The sequence below is a fragment of the Alosa sapidissima genome, chromosome 23 (assembly GCF_018492685.1).
Source record: "Alosa sapidissima isolate fAloSap1 chromosome 23, fAloSap1.pri, whole genome shotgun sequence".
In the NCBI taxonomy this organism is placed as follows: domain Eukaryota; kingdom Metazoa; phylum Chordata; class Actinopteri; order Clupeiformes; family Clupeidae; genus Alosa; species Alosa sapidissima.
In genome coordinates, this window is record NC_055979.1 from 17,252,678 (window position 1) to 17,268,036 (window position 15,359).

General features: G+C 41.3%; 2 protein-coding genes across 3 annotated transcripts; one reads left to right on the forward strand and one right to left on the reverse strand.

Moving 5' to 3' along the window:
* Positions 1–406: 406 nt before the first annotated feature.
* Positions 407–7,956, reverse strand: LOC121698962 (histone chaperone ASF1-like). Its single transcript, XM_042081509.1, has 2 exons — positions 7,836–7,956; positions 407–897 (listed from the first exon to the last, which is right to left on the reverse strand). Exons 1-2 carry the CDS (start codon positions 7,895–7,897, stop codon positions 627–629), a joined length of 333 nt encoding a protein of 110 aa, XP_041937443.1. The 5' UTR covers positions 7,898–7,956; the 3' UTR covers positions 407–626.
* On the forward strand, positions 7,167–12,654 carry si:ch211-93g23.2 (uncharacterized protein LOC100005086 homolog). Of its 2 annotated transcripts, none has more exons than XM_042081508.1 (7): positions 7,167–7,553; positions 7,850–7,968; positions 8,163–8,323; positions 8,593–8,806; positions 9,351–9,454; positions 11,772–11,909; positions 12,256–12,654. In XM_042081508.1, the coding sequence occupies exons 2-7, from the start codon at positions 7,861–7,863 to the stop codon at positions 12,350–12,352; spliced, it is 822 nt and encodes a 273-aa protein (XP_041937442.1). In that variant the 5' UTR covers positions 7,167–7,553; positions 7,850–7,860; the 3' UTR covers positions 12,353–12,654. The 2 variants fall into 2 exon arrangements, with proteins under 2 accessions (XP_041937442.1, XP_041937440.1); XM_042081506.1 differs by having other exon boundaries at positions 7,168–7,553; positions 8,160–8,323.
* Positions 12,655–15,359: the final 2,705 nt, after the last annotated feature.

The following is a 15,359-nucleotide window of genomic DNA, read 5'->3' on the forward strand; positions in this document are numbered from 1 at the left end:
AATTCACGGCCGCACACATTCAAATTATCCCTTGTCCTCTTTCATGAAACATGAAACATCTGACCACACAAGCCATTTGCTAGTCTTCCACAGAGGGAGATTCATATGGGGAACAGTACTAGTAGATAGTGAATAATAGAACCGTGGTTATTCACTGACAGGAGTTTGCAGTTGATTATCTCCTGACAAACATGTATGGGTAACAATTCCTAGGGAATAACTTCTTTATAATACATTTCAAGCACAGTTACTATACAGAGTAAGTGATATGGCATGCAATGAATGTGCTATGGAGATGCTAATGTGCCATGCCTCCTAAACAGCAGTAGGTAGTTGTTAGAGTTTTGGTTATTTCTGTACCTGTAAAGCTTGTAAACACATTTTGGATATCATGATTATCTGAAGGAACACACAGATACACAAGATATATACACAAGACACAATGTATATTGGCTGAGCGAAATTGACCAAATATTTCAATTAGGAAAATATTAAACACAGAACAGAAAGGGAACCCAGTTAAATGAACAATGGTCTACTACACATTCCTTTTTCTTTCTTTCTTTCTTTCTTTCTCTCTTTCTTTCTTTCTTTCTTTCTTTTTCTCAGCCCTCCTGTCACATGCATCAAACATGGCTGATGTCATATTTCATCAGGTTTCTTCCCCGTGTAATCGGACATGGTGGCTCCTGCCACTGCTGAGCCGTGTCCTTTGAAGGGCTCCTTTCTTTGAACTCATCGCCCGTCTCCTCATTTCCCTCGGCCTTGTGGGAGATACGCACCTCTCTCCCGCTTCTTCCATCCACCTCCTCTTCTTCATCTTCTTCTTCTTCTTCTTCGTCTTCCTCCTCTTCTCGGCGCTGGCTTCTCCTGCGTGGCCCCGGTATCAGCCCCCTCCTGCAGAGAGACAGGGCAGGAAATTGGATTTCACAGACAGCTCGAACTGCAGGGCCCCTGTTCTGCTTCTCCCTCTATCTCCTGTTCTCTCTCTCCTCCTCTCTCTCTCTCTCTCTCTCTCTCTCTTTCTCTTCCTCACCCTCTCTTCCTTTATTTCTCTGGCTCCCGTCTCATCTGCGGGGAGGCAGGAGGCGAGAGTGGATCATGAGGGAAGGTGAGAGCCCAAACAGACTATTCTGGAGTGGAGGACGTGTCTAACAGTGTGGAAGGCTGTAAAGCTATTCACAATGCTACCATTTCCATAATGAAGGAGGTGGGGGGAAAAAAGACATCCTTTTCTTCACTGGACCACAATGAAGCCGTTGCTCGTAAACAAATGCAAATAGCCGGCCTGATCTAAAGTGCTTTTGGGTAATGGTTATTGAGAGGGTATTTCGTTTTTGTGTGACCTGCTAAGGTGCGCTCTGTGGTGATTTTTAAAAGGCCACACACTTCCTGATTACCAGAATTCTGCCCTAGAGGAGAAAATGGTTTGACACAAAAATTGGCTTCCTCAGAAACTCGGCTTCCTTGATTGCAGAATCCAAGATCATTTCACAATCTTTGAGCCATTTTTCACATCGAAATAACAGGGTTTCTTCAGTTTATTTCTACAAAAATCTGAAAACATATTTAGCCTCTATTTTGAATTTCTGAAGTATTTACGGACATAAATTCTACATTCAAATGTGCTTATGCATTTGGATGTTTGTTCTATGCATAGGTGTGCGCTTCCACAACACTATAGATAGACTGATATGCATCCTAGTCTTCTACACTTTCATACACTTTTATTAGCTGCTTTCAGACACGTCCTCTGCAGTATATGTGGAGCTTTGTCAAACGGAGGTCCGACCCTTCAGGTGATTCAGATATGATGTGTGAACGACACACATGAACAGAATCTCCGTGTGGTTAGGAGGGGAGTAGTGTAAGAGCCGGACTAAGTTCGGACTTCCAAATGGCCGGTTATGTTGTTCAGATATACAGCCTAACCGCTTGACATCTGCAGAACTTGCGGACTTACACCTAGGTCTGAAAGCAGCTATTGTATTTCATTCCACCTCAATATCTTGCAGGGTTTAATCTGACATATTCACTCTAGATGCATACATCTAACAAACCTTTTGGGCTCCAGGTAAAATCTGATCTCAGTAAGGAGGAATAAGGACCTTTACAAAGTTTGTATTGAAGTTTCTCGAGATGTAGCCTCATTGTTTTTGGTACTGACTTGCAGAGACCAAATGGGAGATGGGTGACCTTAAGAAAAAGCATGCCCAGTGACTAACACCACCTTGCATCCCCCAGACGAAACCTCGCATCCCCTACAAGCGTCGGTGTCCTTTAAAAAGACTGCCTTTGAATGGAGAGGAAAAAACCCTCCTTGACAGCGGCCATTAATCCTACGCTGTTATGTGGCTGTTATTGGAACCTTTATGTAACACACATCATCTAACACACATCCATTTTCCCTGGCGCCACTGTTCTCACGACGCCACCCCTCTTCATTTCGGAGTGTCGCCCGGGCCCGCGGTGACAGCGACACCGGCCTCCGTGGAGGCCGCGTTTTGATTAAGGGACACACATCCGTCCGGCGGAGATCATTTGCCATGCAATTGAGAGCAATAATACACATGAATTCTTCACTTTGGTCGCCTGACCAGATTAATCAGCCGTTGTGGCCCTGGTCCTGTTCAGTTTAATGCGACTCATCCATTATGGCTGGGAACGTCTGGCCGCATGATAATACCTTAGTCATCAAAGCAAGCAATGAAGGCTGCTCTCACACGGGCCCTGTGCAGTTCTCCGTGCACGCGCCAAATCTGCAGGTCTGTGTCTGGGGTGTTGGGGTATGTGAGTATGTGTGTGACATACGCAGACAGAGTGAGAGAGAAAGAAAGAGAGAAAGAGAGAGAGTTGGTGCAAGACAGAGTGCAGAAAGTTAACCATCTGTTTGAGAGAGCATGTGTGTGTTTGAATGTGTGGTGTGGTGTGTGTGTGTATTTGAATAGGATTGGGGGGCTTGCCATCTGTTAGATTGGGTTGGGGACTGTGTGTGTGTGTGTGTGTTATGCGTGTGTGTGTGTGTGTGTGTGTGTGTGTGTGTTTGTGTGTGTGTGTACATAGTCATATAGAATGTTCTGTGAGTGCAATATTCCAGTGTGTATATGTATCATCAACTTAAAAAGCAGCATGTAATTTTGTGCAAGAATGGTTTAGCAGGGGAATGTGCATCACCAGTATATCCCTCTGTACATTAGGACCTCTGAGAGAATATTTGCAATACCAGACTGACGTCTAGATGTACAGTATGTTTAAGTGTGTGTGTGTACGTGTGTGTGTGTGTTTGTGTGGGCGTGCGTGTATGTGTCTGTGTGTGTGTGAATGTGAGCGTGATTGTTAGAGCACTTCTGTGTCTATCTGGCTGGCTGTCTGTCTCTGTCTGTGTGTCTGTCAGTGTGTGCGTGTGTGCGTGCGTGTGTGTGTGTGTGTGTGTGAATGTGAGCGTGATTGTTAGAGCACTTATGTATTTATACAGTTATGTAAGTATCAACAAACACAATTACGAAATGTTTGTTGTTGTGTGTACTGTCTTAGCTACTGCTGTGTGTGTTTGATGCATATATTGTAAGTGTGTGTGTGTGTGTGCGTGTGCATGTGTGTGTGTGTGTATGTGTGCGTCCATGTGTGTGTGTGTGTTGCCTCTGTGGCCTGTCAGCTGTATTTGACTGCACGAGTGTGACGGGCCCAGCTGTGGCTTCAGCACTGATCTGATCAGTGGTGATTGATTTTATCAGCACTGCAGAGACGCAAGGGTCTGGCCCTCTGCCCCGACGCACACACACACACACACACACACACACACACACACACCTGTCCAAACAGCCGCATCCTGATTGATTAGAAGGACACAGCGTGGCAGTCCGATGACCAATGCATACGTTAAGAAGCAACACAACCTCCCTTTGCTATGCTAAGCACCGGGGGAAGGGATGGTCAGTCTAAGCGCTTACCAGCCCTTAAGTCGCCCCTATTGTGCTGTCTCAGACTGTGTGTATTGTGTAACCGTGGTTGGATGGTGACTTATGCATACCTGATGCCAGCATACCAGTTCAGGCGTGGGGAGTGTGCTCCCTGAGCATGAACAATATATTGCAACTGCATGAAATGTTTATCAAGCATTGTTTTGAAGGATGCTTGATGTATGGATATAATTTAAGGCATGCATAAAAAAGCCAATACGTTCACTGAGCTGGACTCGGGGCACAGGCGGGCGAAACTATAAACAAAAACTTGATATGACATGGAAATGAATCAAGTTTAATACCGTGTATGTTAGCGTTACGGCGCCGGGCGCTAACAAAGCAGGATGTATGGTTAATACAAATGCCACATCAACTGAAACAATCTCATCTGTTATCTCCTCGGGGTAAAGATGTGTTCTTGTTATAATGGCTGATGTTATTAGATGATGCTATTGACGATAAAACTTAATGTCATTACATTCAGCTGAGCCCCATACGCACTATACACGGACCGGAGTGATCCCAGTGCTGATCAGACCCTGAACAAGAGGAGGGGAAGGAACATGTCTCGCACTGACAGAGATGGAGGGATAGAGAGACAGGAAGAGGAAGACAGGTGGATGAACTGATCAATCACCCAACTGTCACACGGTCTGAGGGGAGAGCAAAAGAAAAGATGAGAATGGTGAAGGGGAGGGGGGGGGGGGTCTTCAGTCTGAAATGAAAAACTGTGAAAAAAAGAAATGACCAAGCAATGTTTATGATATGGCCTCGACCAAAATTAGTGCTAGAGTGAAAATGACTGTGTTTGTGATTGTGTCTTAAGTGATCCCACTGATGTAGAAAATAACAGCACTGCTGATGCTAATGGTCAAGATAATGACAACAGGAGGAAAGGGATGAGGAAGAAGAGGAGATCAGAACATCTCCTAACAGCTCTATTCAGAGGACACTTTGCAAGATAAGCAAGCAACATACATTACCGGTAAATGCATAACACATACTCTCATTTACTGTACAGACATTTCATAGAAAGGACCTTTAAGCATTTGTGGTTTAAACCATCTCTACATTTTTTTGTGGCCATATGAGAGACTATGACAAAAATCTGGTTGTATTTTCAGGAAAGAAAATACACAGAATGTGACACATATCACACAGGAAAGGTATATTTGATTTAGCTCAGTTTCATAGCCAATGTCTGTCTTTTAAAGAGCTGCCCTATTTACATACCTGCTAATTAACACACAGGCCACAAAACACAGATTAGAACTCTGTTAGACCATTACTATAGGAACTAAAAGCTCTAAAAGCTGGCTTGCAACATGCATATTTGGATGTGACACTGCTTTCTCAGAATAAGTCTCTCTGCATTATATCAATACAGCTGCACATAAACCTCATAAGCCTCTACAATTCATATTTAAAACCACATAGTATATCAGAATATACCGTGTATATTCAAGAGAATCCTTGAAAATCTGCCTGGAGATAGTAAGAGTCCACTTTTGATCATTGAGACATTTTACTATTCAGGGGGTGGACATCAACTCCCATCTGAGATAAATATCAAAAGGTAAGCATGGATTGAAATAATCTTGCAGAGGGAACTGATATACTACTGAATGAGTCTGGATTTCCGCTTCTCAGCAGAGGACTAAACTGATCCCTTTTTCTATCCTCAACATGGAGGGAACCATTTAGAATTCATTGTAGAACCATATGGTTCTAATTGGCTCTCAACAAGGGTTTTCCTCTGGGACTTTTTTTTATCCCTCTCTCCGATTTCTTTTTTTTTTACGAGGGGTGTTTTGATAAAGGACAAGCAGATTCAAGAGAGAGAGAGAGAGAGGACTCAAGGCCGGCTCATTAAGATGAAGGTCAAGATGTGCATTCAGCACGCCTCACAATAGCCTTCGCGTATGTCTCCACATTCCTCCTTTTGTTCTACGCGGCACAGAAATGCACAAGGTGGCCACAAAAGTGACATTTTCATTATTCAATATGCTTTGAATAATAGCAAGCAGAAAGGGAGTTTGCTCGCTGATCTATAGGGAAGGGGGGAAGTGTTAATGGACATATTCAAGTCTATTCAGTGAGATCCTAAATACAGAGCACTGACTGCTCAAGAGCAGATGGATATCAAAACAAGGTGCAACCGTTTTGTCATGGGTTCCATGCATGCAGACACCCATACACACACACAGACGCACGCACACACACCATCTATCAAAAACCCTTCATCTGAAAACTCATCTTTTCCTTATGGCAATCCTTCTGACTAAGCACATGGCTTTCTCTAAGCAAGTAGCATGCCATTTTTCCAAGAGTAGCCGATGTGCCTGCCTGTGCATTCCATGCAGCATGGGTGTTCTGCTAATGTTATTTCTAGCCTCGGCTATGTTCACAGTTGCCAGGGGAAACAGAATTTTACACAGTGTCTGTCAATTCCAATGATCTCTGAATAACTTTAACACTATTTGAGCTACTTAAAATAAGAGTTTTATTGGATTCACAAATAAACAGTTGAAAGACATCAGACACATATTCTGTGCTTCAGACATATGGCTTGCTGCTGGGTCTGCACCCTCCTTCCCATTTACAATGTGTTAATACATTCATTTTTGTTATAGAAAAGCAATATAAAGGAACTGCCAGGGTGACATTGCAATTCTTCACCAATGATTAGATTCGGGTAGGAACCGTGGTGACAGGCTGCAGATACTCACTCCAATAGTGACATCTGCTGTCCAGAGGAGAATGTGCAGCCACAGAGAATACACCTGCCACAGAATGCTTAACAATCTCCTAAAAATGGATGTATGCATATTATACTATAAGCTAAACACAAAACGTGTTTAATTAATTTCCCCCGTATCTGATTCCTCCAAGGATACATTAATAATTCAACATAAATTAAGTGTGTAATTCCATGAATGTGTGGGGTATGGGATTCTCTTTATTATTTGGTCATGCATAGACATTATTGAATGTCCAATAAACACGGCCTTGTCTCAGACCTTCAAGCCTTATGTACCCCATCACATTATGTTGCAATCTATAGCCTACAGCACACATTTTAAACACATATACACACAAACATTTTCAAATTATCCAGTAGCAGGAGTTAAGAGAAGACTTTCCATTCTTTTGCTTCTTTTTCCTACATCACACTACTTTCTCTGCAGGCCTACATCGCATGCTTTATCTGTTTTTATCCCTATGCTCAGCAGAGGCAGACTTGTCTCTTTAACTCTGGGAAGTCCAGTTCAACAGTCTACGAACAAACTCTAAGTTTGGTAGTACCATTCTGTAAGTTCTAAAGCCCTTTCGTTCTCTTATTGTTGTAGAGGGAATAATCAGAGTGCACCTTCAAAAAGGAATACAGCCTTTCCTACTTGAGGCCCCTAGGCTACTGTGTATGTTTTAGGCTACTCTAAATGCACAATGTGATTGCCAAAAGTTGCTCAACAACACACACACACACACATTGGTAGCCTACGCAAACTTTGTTGGCACACTCTTCCACTTTCGCTCCACTTTCAAAATCTTTCCCTTAAGGATCTTACTTGAAGGGGTAGAAGACGAAAGGTAGGACCTACAGTGCGAAATGAAAAAAAAATAACGGTCGAAAATACATTTCAAGGGGAAAGAAATACATTTGGCTTTATAAACTCCATGTGGATAATGCAAAGAACGATTAGGCTAGCGGCGACACGATGACGTTTAGACAGTCCGGACAGGCCTGCAAGCAATAGGCCAGTACGGGAGTAAAATGTTTGGAGTTTAATATGTTTTAACTTTCAACCGTCGAATTTGTACTGTAGAGTTAGTTAGGCGTAGGCTACCTCGTTCACATCTCTCATAACCTACCTTTCTTTGCACAGATTACTGTAGAATGGGTGAACGACGCTACGAGGGCAAAGAGCATGCATACTCTTATCAGAAATACAGAGTGTCTCCGCTGGAGCTTGTGGAGGAAATGTTATCCTTTCTACAGAAATGGGTAGGTTTTGTGTTGTGTTTGTGCCTGTGCCAAGTCTATCTAGTTGATGTGCCCAAATGGCCACTAGTGTGTGCTATGACACCAATTTAATTTATGCACCAACTTAGATGCAAACCATTGTGTAGCGTTTGTGTGTTTGTGATGATGATGATGATGCGTAATTGTGCATGTTCTTGTATCTTCATCTTCAGCAGAAAACAAAGCCATTTCCTCTTGCTCTGGATGTGGGATGTGGATCGGGGCAGGGGACTGTGCTGTTGGCACCTCACTTTCTCCAAGTGGTTGGCACAGATATCAGCCCTGCTATGCTTGAGTTTGCCCAGGCTGGTGACCATCCTCCTAATGTCTCTTACAGGTCAATAAGTACAGTGAGGTGGAAGTTGGCAGAATAAGTAACCATTACAACCTGCCTGTCTGAGATTATGTTTGTACTATGAATTAATAATTAACAGATGTGTAACAACTATTGCAGTGGATTCATCAGTGCACATAATAGCTGCTAGTGGTTTTTGTATGGAAGAAATGGCTAACTGGTCAAAACCCTTTTGAATCACATAAGCATCTTCATATTGAAACACGAAATCCTTAAGTCTCCCTCACCTTGCCCATTTTGCATGTACACAGGCAATGCCCAGCAGAGCAGTTGCCCTTTGAGGACGGCACGGTAGATCTGTTGACGTCCATGACGGCCGCACACTGGTTCGACCGCCCTCGCTTCCTGCTGGAGGCCGACCGAGTCCTGAGGCCGGGGGGATGCCTGGCCCTGATCAGCTACACCATGGACTTTGAGCTGGAGTGTGGCGATCACAGCGGCCACCTCAATGCCATCTGTCAGGAGGTCGGGAGTCTTCTTATCACCTGGAGTCATCTAAGCACACACACAAGCTGCTTCTTTTTCTTGAGATGTAGGATAAAAGAAATGCAGTTTGTGAGGCCAGATGACTTAAAGTTAGTGAAAGGAGAGGCGGCCACATTAAAACAGATCTGTATTGGCAATATAATGAACAGGGTGCTTGCTCTTCTTCTGCGATGTGGGAAAAACGTAAAACTGAAAAAGGAAATCAAGAGTGACTGTCTTTTCAGTGAAAACAATAACCCAATAACCATTGTCATGTAGCATTATATTTAGTTAATGTCATCATACATGAACCGAGAGATATAATGTATGCGTGGATAGTTATAATAAAATCCAGTTCTGTGGAGGAGGTTGAACAAGGGTCATTTAATACAGAGCCATATGCTCATATTTGCAGTCTATTTTCGAGACTCTTTGTATCTTTCTCCAGCACATCTGTTACAGTTGCCTAGAGGGATTCCTCAACGCTCTCTCACTCTCTATTGAAATTTGAATTTGTGTTTTTCTTTCCTGAAAATACCTACAGTTCTATGCTGCTCTACGACCATACCGCATACCTCATCTGGGTACCAGCTCTCTGATGCTTTACAAGCAGATGTACGACTCCATCCCTTATGAAGATAAGGAGTGGTGAGTAAGTCTGGCTATGACCACTGTGATTGGTCACAGTGGCATTTTTTGACCTTACTCATTGGGCGCAATGCCAAGGGTTCTGTTAAAGGTTCCCTTGAAGAAGAGCATTTCAGGGGGTGGAGGATGGGGAGGCTATGACACATGGGCCTGCTGGCACATTGGCACTGCTCATCCTTGACTGTCCCTTCAGAACCGTCCCTGACTGACCAACCAACTAATGCATATACACAGGGTGCGGTCTGTAGGGGGGGATGGTGAGGATTTCCCCCCCTCTGGTTTTCCTATCCCTACCTCTGCTAAATTATTTTTATCGTCGTTGTATTTTTATACAACATTTATCCCCCTCTGCCCCTCATATTGATTAATGCTACTTCATATAAGTAAAGCGCTGCAACGTGAGAACAGTCTAGTAAGCTAGCCTACATAATAATCTGATATCAGAAACGCACCGTCACCGTCAGCACTGATGCTGCACAGTGGCTGCATGATAACTTAATTTGGCCTTGATCGTGCAGGAAATATCAGAATGTCAAGTGTGTAATCCATCATAAATGGCTAGGTTCAATGGAAAAGTTAGCTGGACAAATGAAAGAAAACGAGAAGGATTCAGTGAAGCATAATAATGTTTTAGAACCTTCAAAATTAGAAAACTGATGCAACTGAGATGGAGGACAACTGCACATAGAGTAGAACGTAGGCCTATTGTCCGAAGAAACTTATATTAAATGAGGAGATATTTGCTGAATGTAAAAAAAAAAAGTGTTACAGAAATTGCTTGGCATCGCTTATTCAATGGCTCTCTACCGAAACACCTGTAGTTTGCGGAGGACGAACGAGAAAGCACTCGTTTGATAAATCAGCCAGTAGTAGACAAATAACTTTTAGAAATAATCTGTACTGCAAAAACGAATGTTGGTGGGTATTTAAACTATCTAACAGCTGCAAGAAATAGAAGCTTCATGGTCTTTATGTTCTGGTTCGTAAATTATTTTCATAAAACTTCAAGTTGCCCTATAACTTTACTCTCCAAACTCTTCACTGCACTGTAGGCAATTAACTGACAGTATGATAGGCTATTTATTTTCTGTAGGCTACAATAAACACATTTATTTTTTCAACTTTTGCAATATTACGCTCTTGGCTACTCAACGCAAATCAGCAGGAGAGAGAATGCACGTAGCCTACGCAGCGTGTAGCGCAATGTGTAGGCTATTTGGTTACCAACTAACGCTGTTAGCCAATTCACTAACTTAAGACTTCAGTGCCATCATATACAACGTTTTTTTACACAACAAATACAGAAAGGATGGAGGCAGCAAAAGTAGAGAAGTCATTTCAGATGGGGCAAGAACAAGGTGAATTTGTATGCTTGTCAAAACGTAGTCCTACCCTGCATTAGAGGAGCTGATCATCATACCAAGCACACTCGCTGTTTAAAGTCATACACCACGGTAAACTAAAACTAAAATGTTACAAAGGTGGCAAAAATAATATAGGGTATTATTAGCCATGACATTACTAGGCTATGAATCGTTCGTTCATTTTTTATTTTATTTTTTTGGGGGGGGGGTTTACAAACTTATTCAAAATCATCCCCCCCTCTGGTTTTTACACAAATCACACCCTGCATATACACTCATACATACATACATACATACATAAATAATTATACATACATGCACACACAGGATCTAGAATAGTATACATCTGTCTGTCTCTCTGTATTTATTTCAGTATTTTTTACTTCATTTCTCTGTAAACTATTTATTTATTTCACTCTACTTTTGATTTCATAGAGTAGGAGTGGATTTTAGTCAGTAAGTCCTGTAGTGAACAGGACAGGTTGGGGACTTCCCATGGTGGCCAAGCTTGCTGTTGCCACCTGCATGTAATCATACCCAAATTATATCCAAAATTATGCCTAAGTACTACACCACAGAGTGCACTACGATCATCCTACCAATAATAATCATCAACAACAATAAAGACACGTGAGCATTTCATCGGGATTATCAAGTGTCCACTTTTCTTCATCAGTGTGTTGTTGAATTAGGCCCATAACACCTCAAGAAGGCACAACACCTTATATTATAATGAACTCGACACTACATGTTGACATAACTCAGTTAAAGTGACACAATATTAAGTGCACTGTATTTGAAGTGAAATGACAACAGATCCAATGACAGTCCAACCTGTTTCTTCAGCTTTACCTTTAGGTTTCTGATTAATCCCCTATGGCCTGTTGAGACATGATGACACTCTATTCTGAGTGAAGTATCTGATTAATCACTTGAGTAAATGCCATATGTAGGCATGACTGTTTGCGGGTTCGGAGAAAGATGCCCCTCGCCAGCTACATCCACCTGGTAGAGACCTTCACCAGCTATCAGGCCTTGCTGCAGAAGGATCCCCAGGAAGCACAGACACTTTCTCAGGACATCACAGACAAGTAAGTAACAGTATTATTAGCTGTCATTGACATGAAAGAAGTCTCTTCAATCATTTGTTCTTATGGTTGAATGCGGTTCTTTGTCATAAAGGACACATTCTGGTAGATCAAAGACTGGGATACCCATTTATCTTCCCTGCTTTTCTGAGAATACTTTGATGGCTGAAACTCAAGGGCACAGGCCATTTTATTTCGATCGACCAGAGAAATTCTTTCAGGACTATCATATTTAATGCCACTGGCATATTCTATCTGAAACGCCATGCTCTATGGCATTGTATTTCAGCCTTACTAATATCTCTTCTTGCAGTGTGCCACACATGACCTATTTAATCACTTTTCTCAGGTTAGTCTCTACTATGGGTGTTTCATCTCCTGAGACAGAAGTGACCGTGGTGGTAAAATACTTCTATCTGCTGGCCTGTAAACCATCAACAAAGTGAATGTTGTTAAAAAGCTAACAGTAATACAGAACATGTTGTGGTTACTTAGGTATAACATAGTAACTAACACATTCAAATGGAAAACTGCCTAATGTTTTTATAGTCCAGCTAAAGAAAACCTGATAACACTGGTTAAGGTAGCCTAATCTGCAAGTAATGTGTGTTTGATTTTATTCTTTTTCTCTCTCTGGGTATAGTGTTGTCAGATGCATTACAGCCATTCCTTCTGTTTAACTGACCAACATAATGTAATACACTGTTGTGCTGCCATGACCATTAGATAGATAGTTTCTGTTTTAAAATAAAAGGTAACCATTGTTAATCCTTAGAGGCCTTCAGAATGGAATTATTACTTCACTCCTCCACTGTTTCAAGTTTCAAGTTTATTGTCATTGCAGTGTGTCATTGCCAGCAATTTAATTCTTAGACTCAGAGTCAACTCAACTTTACAATGTAGCCTAAGTTAAATAGTTACCTTAATCAATTATCATAGATAGATAGATAGATAGATAGATAGATAGATAGATAGATAGATAGATAGATAGATAGATACTTTATTGATCCCCAGGGGAAATTCAAGGTCACAGTAGCATACAGACAACACAGACACACATTCACTAACAGCAGAAAGTAATTAAAAGTATATAATATAAAAAACACAACTAAGCAATAAGGACAGTAGAAGATAAATATATACTAAATACTAAATATACTAAAATACAAATTATACTAAATAACCCTTAATCTAAGGTATCAATTCTAAAAAACAGTATCCACATAGTGGGTGATTAATCAATCAAGATGCGCTTGCAATGGCTGAGGCAGGGACTGAGCCTGTGATTCTCTGTGCATAAGGTAAGGTGCTCTGTGTGAATGAGTGTCATGGTGATGGTGCAAATGAGTAAGTCAAACAGTGCAACAGTGCAAAAATAAAGTCTATATATCTATATATAAATAACTATATTAAGAAAGGTATAAGTGTGGTGGTCACAGTTCGGCTCTGGTATGGGAGAGGTTGTGCATATGTGCTAATATAGCACGCAAACAGTGAGGCAGAAGACAGTGGTAAAAAGTGGCTAGTTAGTAGAGGGGGCCTATGTGTCTAATTTGGGGGCTTGTGGGATTCACATGTTAATTTTGGGAGTATTATATCTTTGTTCTAGGGGTTCTTAAGAGTAAAAAAAACATGTCTCCATTTTTTTGAAGGTTTTGAAGGACCCAAATCAAAGGTCAAATTCAGAAAAGATCAAATTTGGTGTTTTGTCCATAAACCTCACATTGCTGGTATTATATCATAGGGTTTGGTGCCAAAAAGCAAAGATATTCTACAAGGTAGTGTGCAAAAGTGGACCACATAAACAATACAGCATTATAAAACATTTTACGCTTAAAGTTCTTATCTACACCCAGTCAGAGCACAAAGTGCAGAGATCTCTGTTAAATCAAGTTTAATAGACTTTTACATAGCTAGTACCAGCTGAAGTCTTTAAGGCCTTCCGTAGCCTATGTAAGTGTGAAGAAAAGAAAGGGTAAAAGGATCAGATAGACAAACAGACAGGTGAGTGTGTGTGTGTGTGTCTAAGAGAGAGAAAAAGAAAGAGAGACACTAGCAGTGACAGTTGGCTGTTGATAGCTGGCAGTTATAGAATTTAGAATATCGAATAACCTGAAGCACATAGTGCTCTGTTCTTCATGGTTGGTGATATTAGTGACCTTCTAGCCTTCTACATTTGAGCAAGCACATTTTCATAGTTCATGGTGGCACAGTCTAGTTAGATTATAGTGTGTCTTTCTGTTAGTCAGGTGATGGCACACATATTCTAAAAGAAACAGATTTTGGGCTATGTATCCAGTGGTGATATGTGTGGACTGGTGAATGACCCATCACTAGAGACATATGCCAAATTTGTTGTTTTTGTCCATGTGAGAGTATGGAGATGGTGATCACAGATCAGCCAACGATTACAATGTTACAGTGCAGTTATTTTACAACAGAACAAAGCAGTTTGGCACAGGTAACAGTGAGCATCTGGAGCATATAGATTCACTACTAGAAATCATGTGAAGCAGGCAGGACTCTGCAACTGCATCAAGTCCATCTAGAGGGACTTTGTACACCTTTTCAGCAGCTGCTGCCAGCATAGATAAGTGCTTCTGTCAGAAGCAGACAAAAAAGCGTCTTCATGAGGTGTCCTCTTTCAATGCAGGCAACCAACCAAGAGATATAAGTAAGATATAAGAGATATACGTTTTAACAGGTAAAGATGCTAGGATGGGGGGAAATATGTTCATATTTTTTTTTTGTGTGTGTGAGCAGCTGCATTTTGTATAAGCTGTACGCTCTTTAGACAGGTATTATTACAGCCAGTGCAATAGCATTGCAATAGTCTATCCTTGAGGTAGCAAAAACATGGATTAGTTTCTCGACATCGAGTGCTGAGTCTTTGATGCCTATCACATGTTCAAGCCTAAGTAGTATGTCATAGTCTATGGTGTCAAAGGCAGCGCTGAGGTCCAGGAGGAACAGATACAAGGCTAGGTTTTTGAAGGAGGGCAACAGAGTCTTAAACGACTGTGGTACATGCCCTGATAGCATTGAATTATTTATAATCTAGAGCAAAACATTATCCAGGAAGGGGAGAGCAGTCTAATTAATTAATTAAATGTTGTTCGAGGTCTCATCTGTGATTCTGTTATGTTTTCTCTATCTTTCAGCAATCGAGTATGTGTATTTGGTGAAACTAATTGGTTATTGATCTTATCTCTAATTGTTTGACCTACAATCATACTGTTTTGTGAACTTTATTCAACATAGCCAGTGAATTATGCGAAATTTATGGTGTTAATTACAGTGAAATATACAATTTTTAAAAAATAGGGTTGAAACAGGTAAAAAAAATGGAGACATCATTTTCTTCATGTTCAATGACCTCTAAAGACAGTCCAACCACTCTCCAAAAATTAACATTTCAAATCCACAGAAACCACAGAGGTGGTGAAGAGGCAG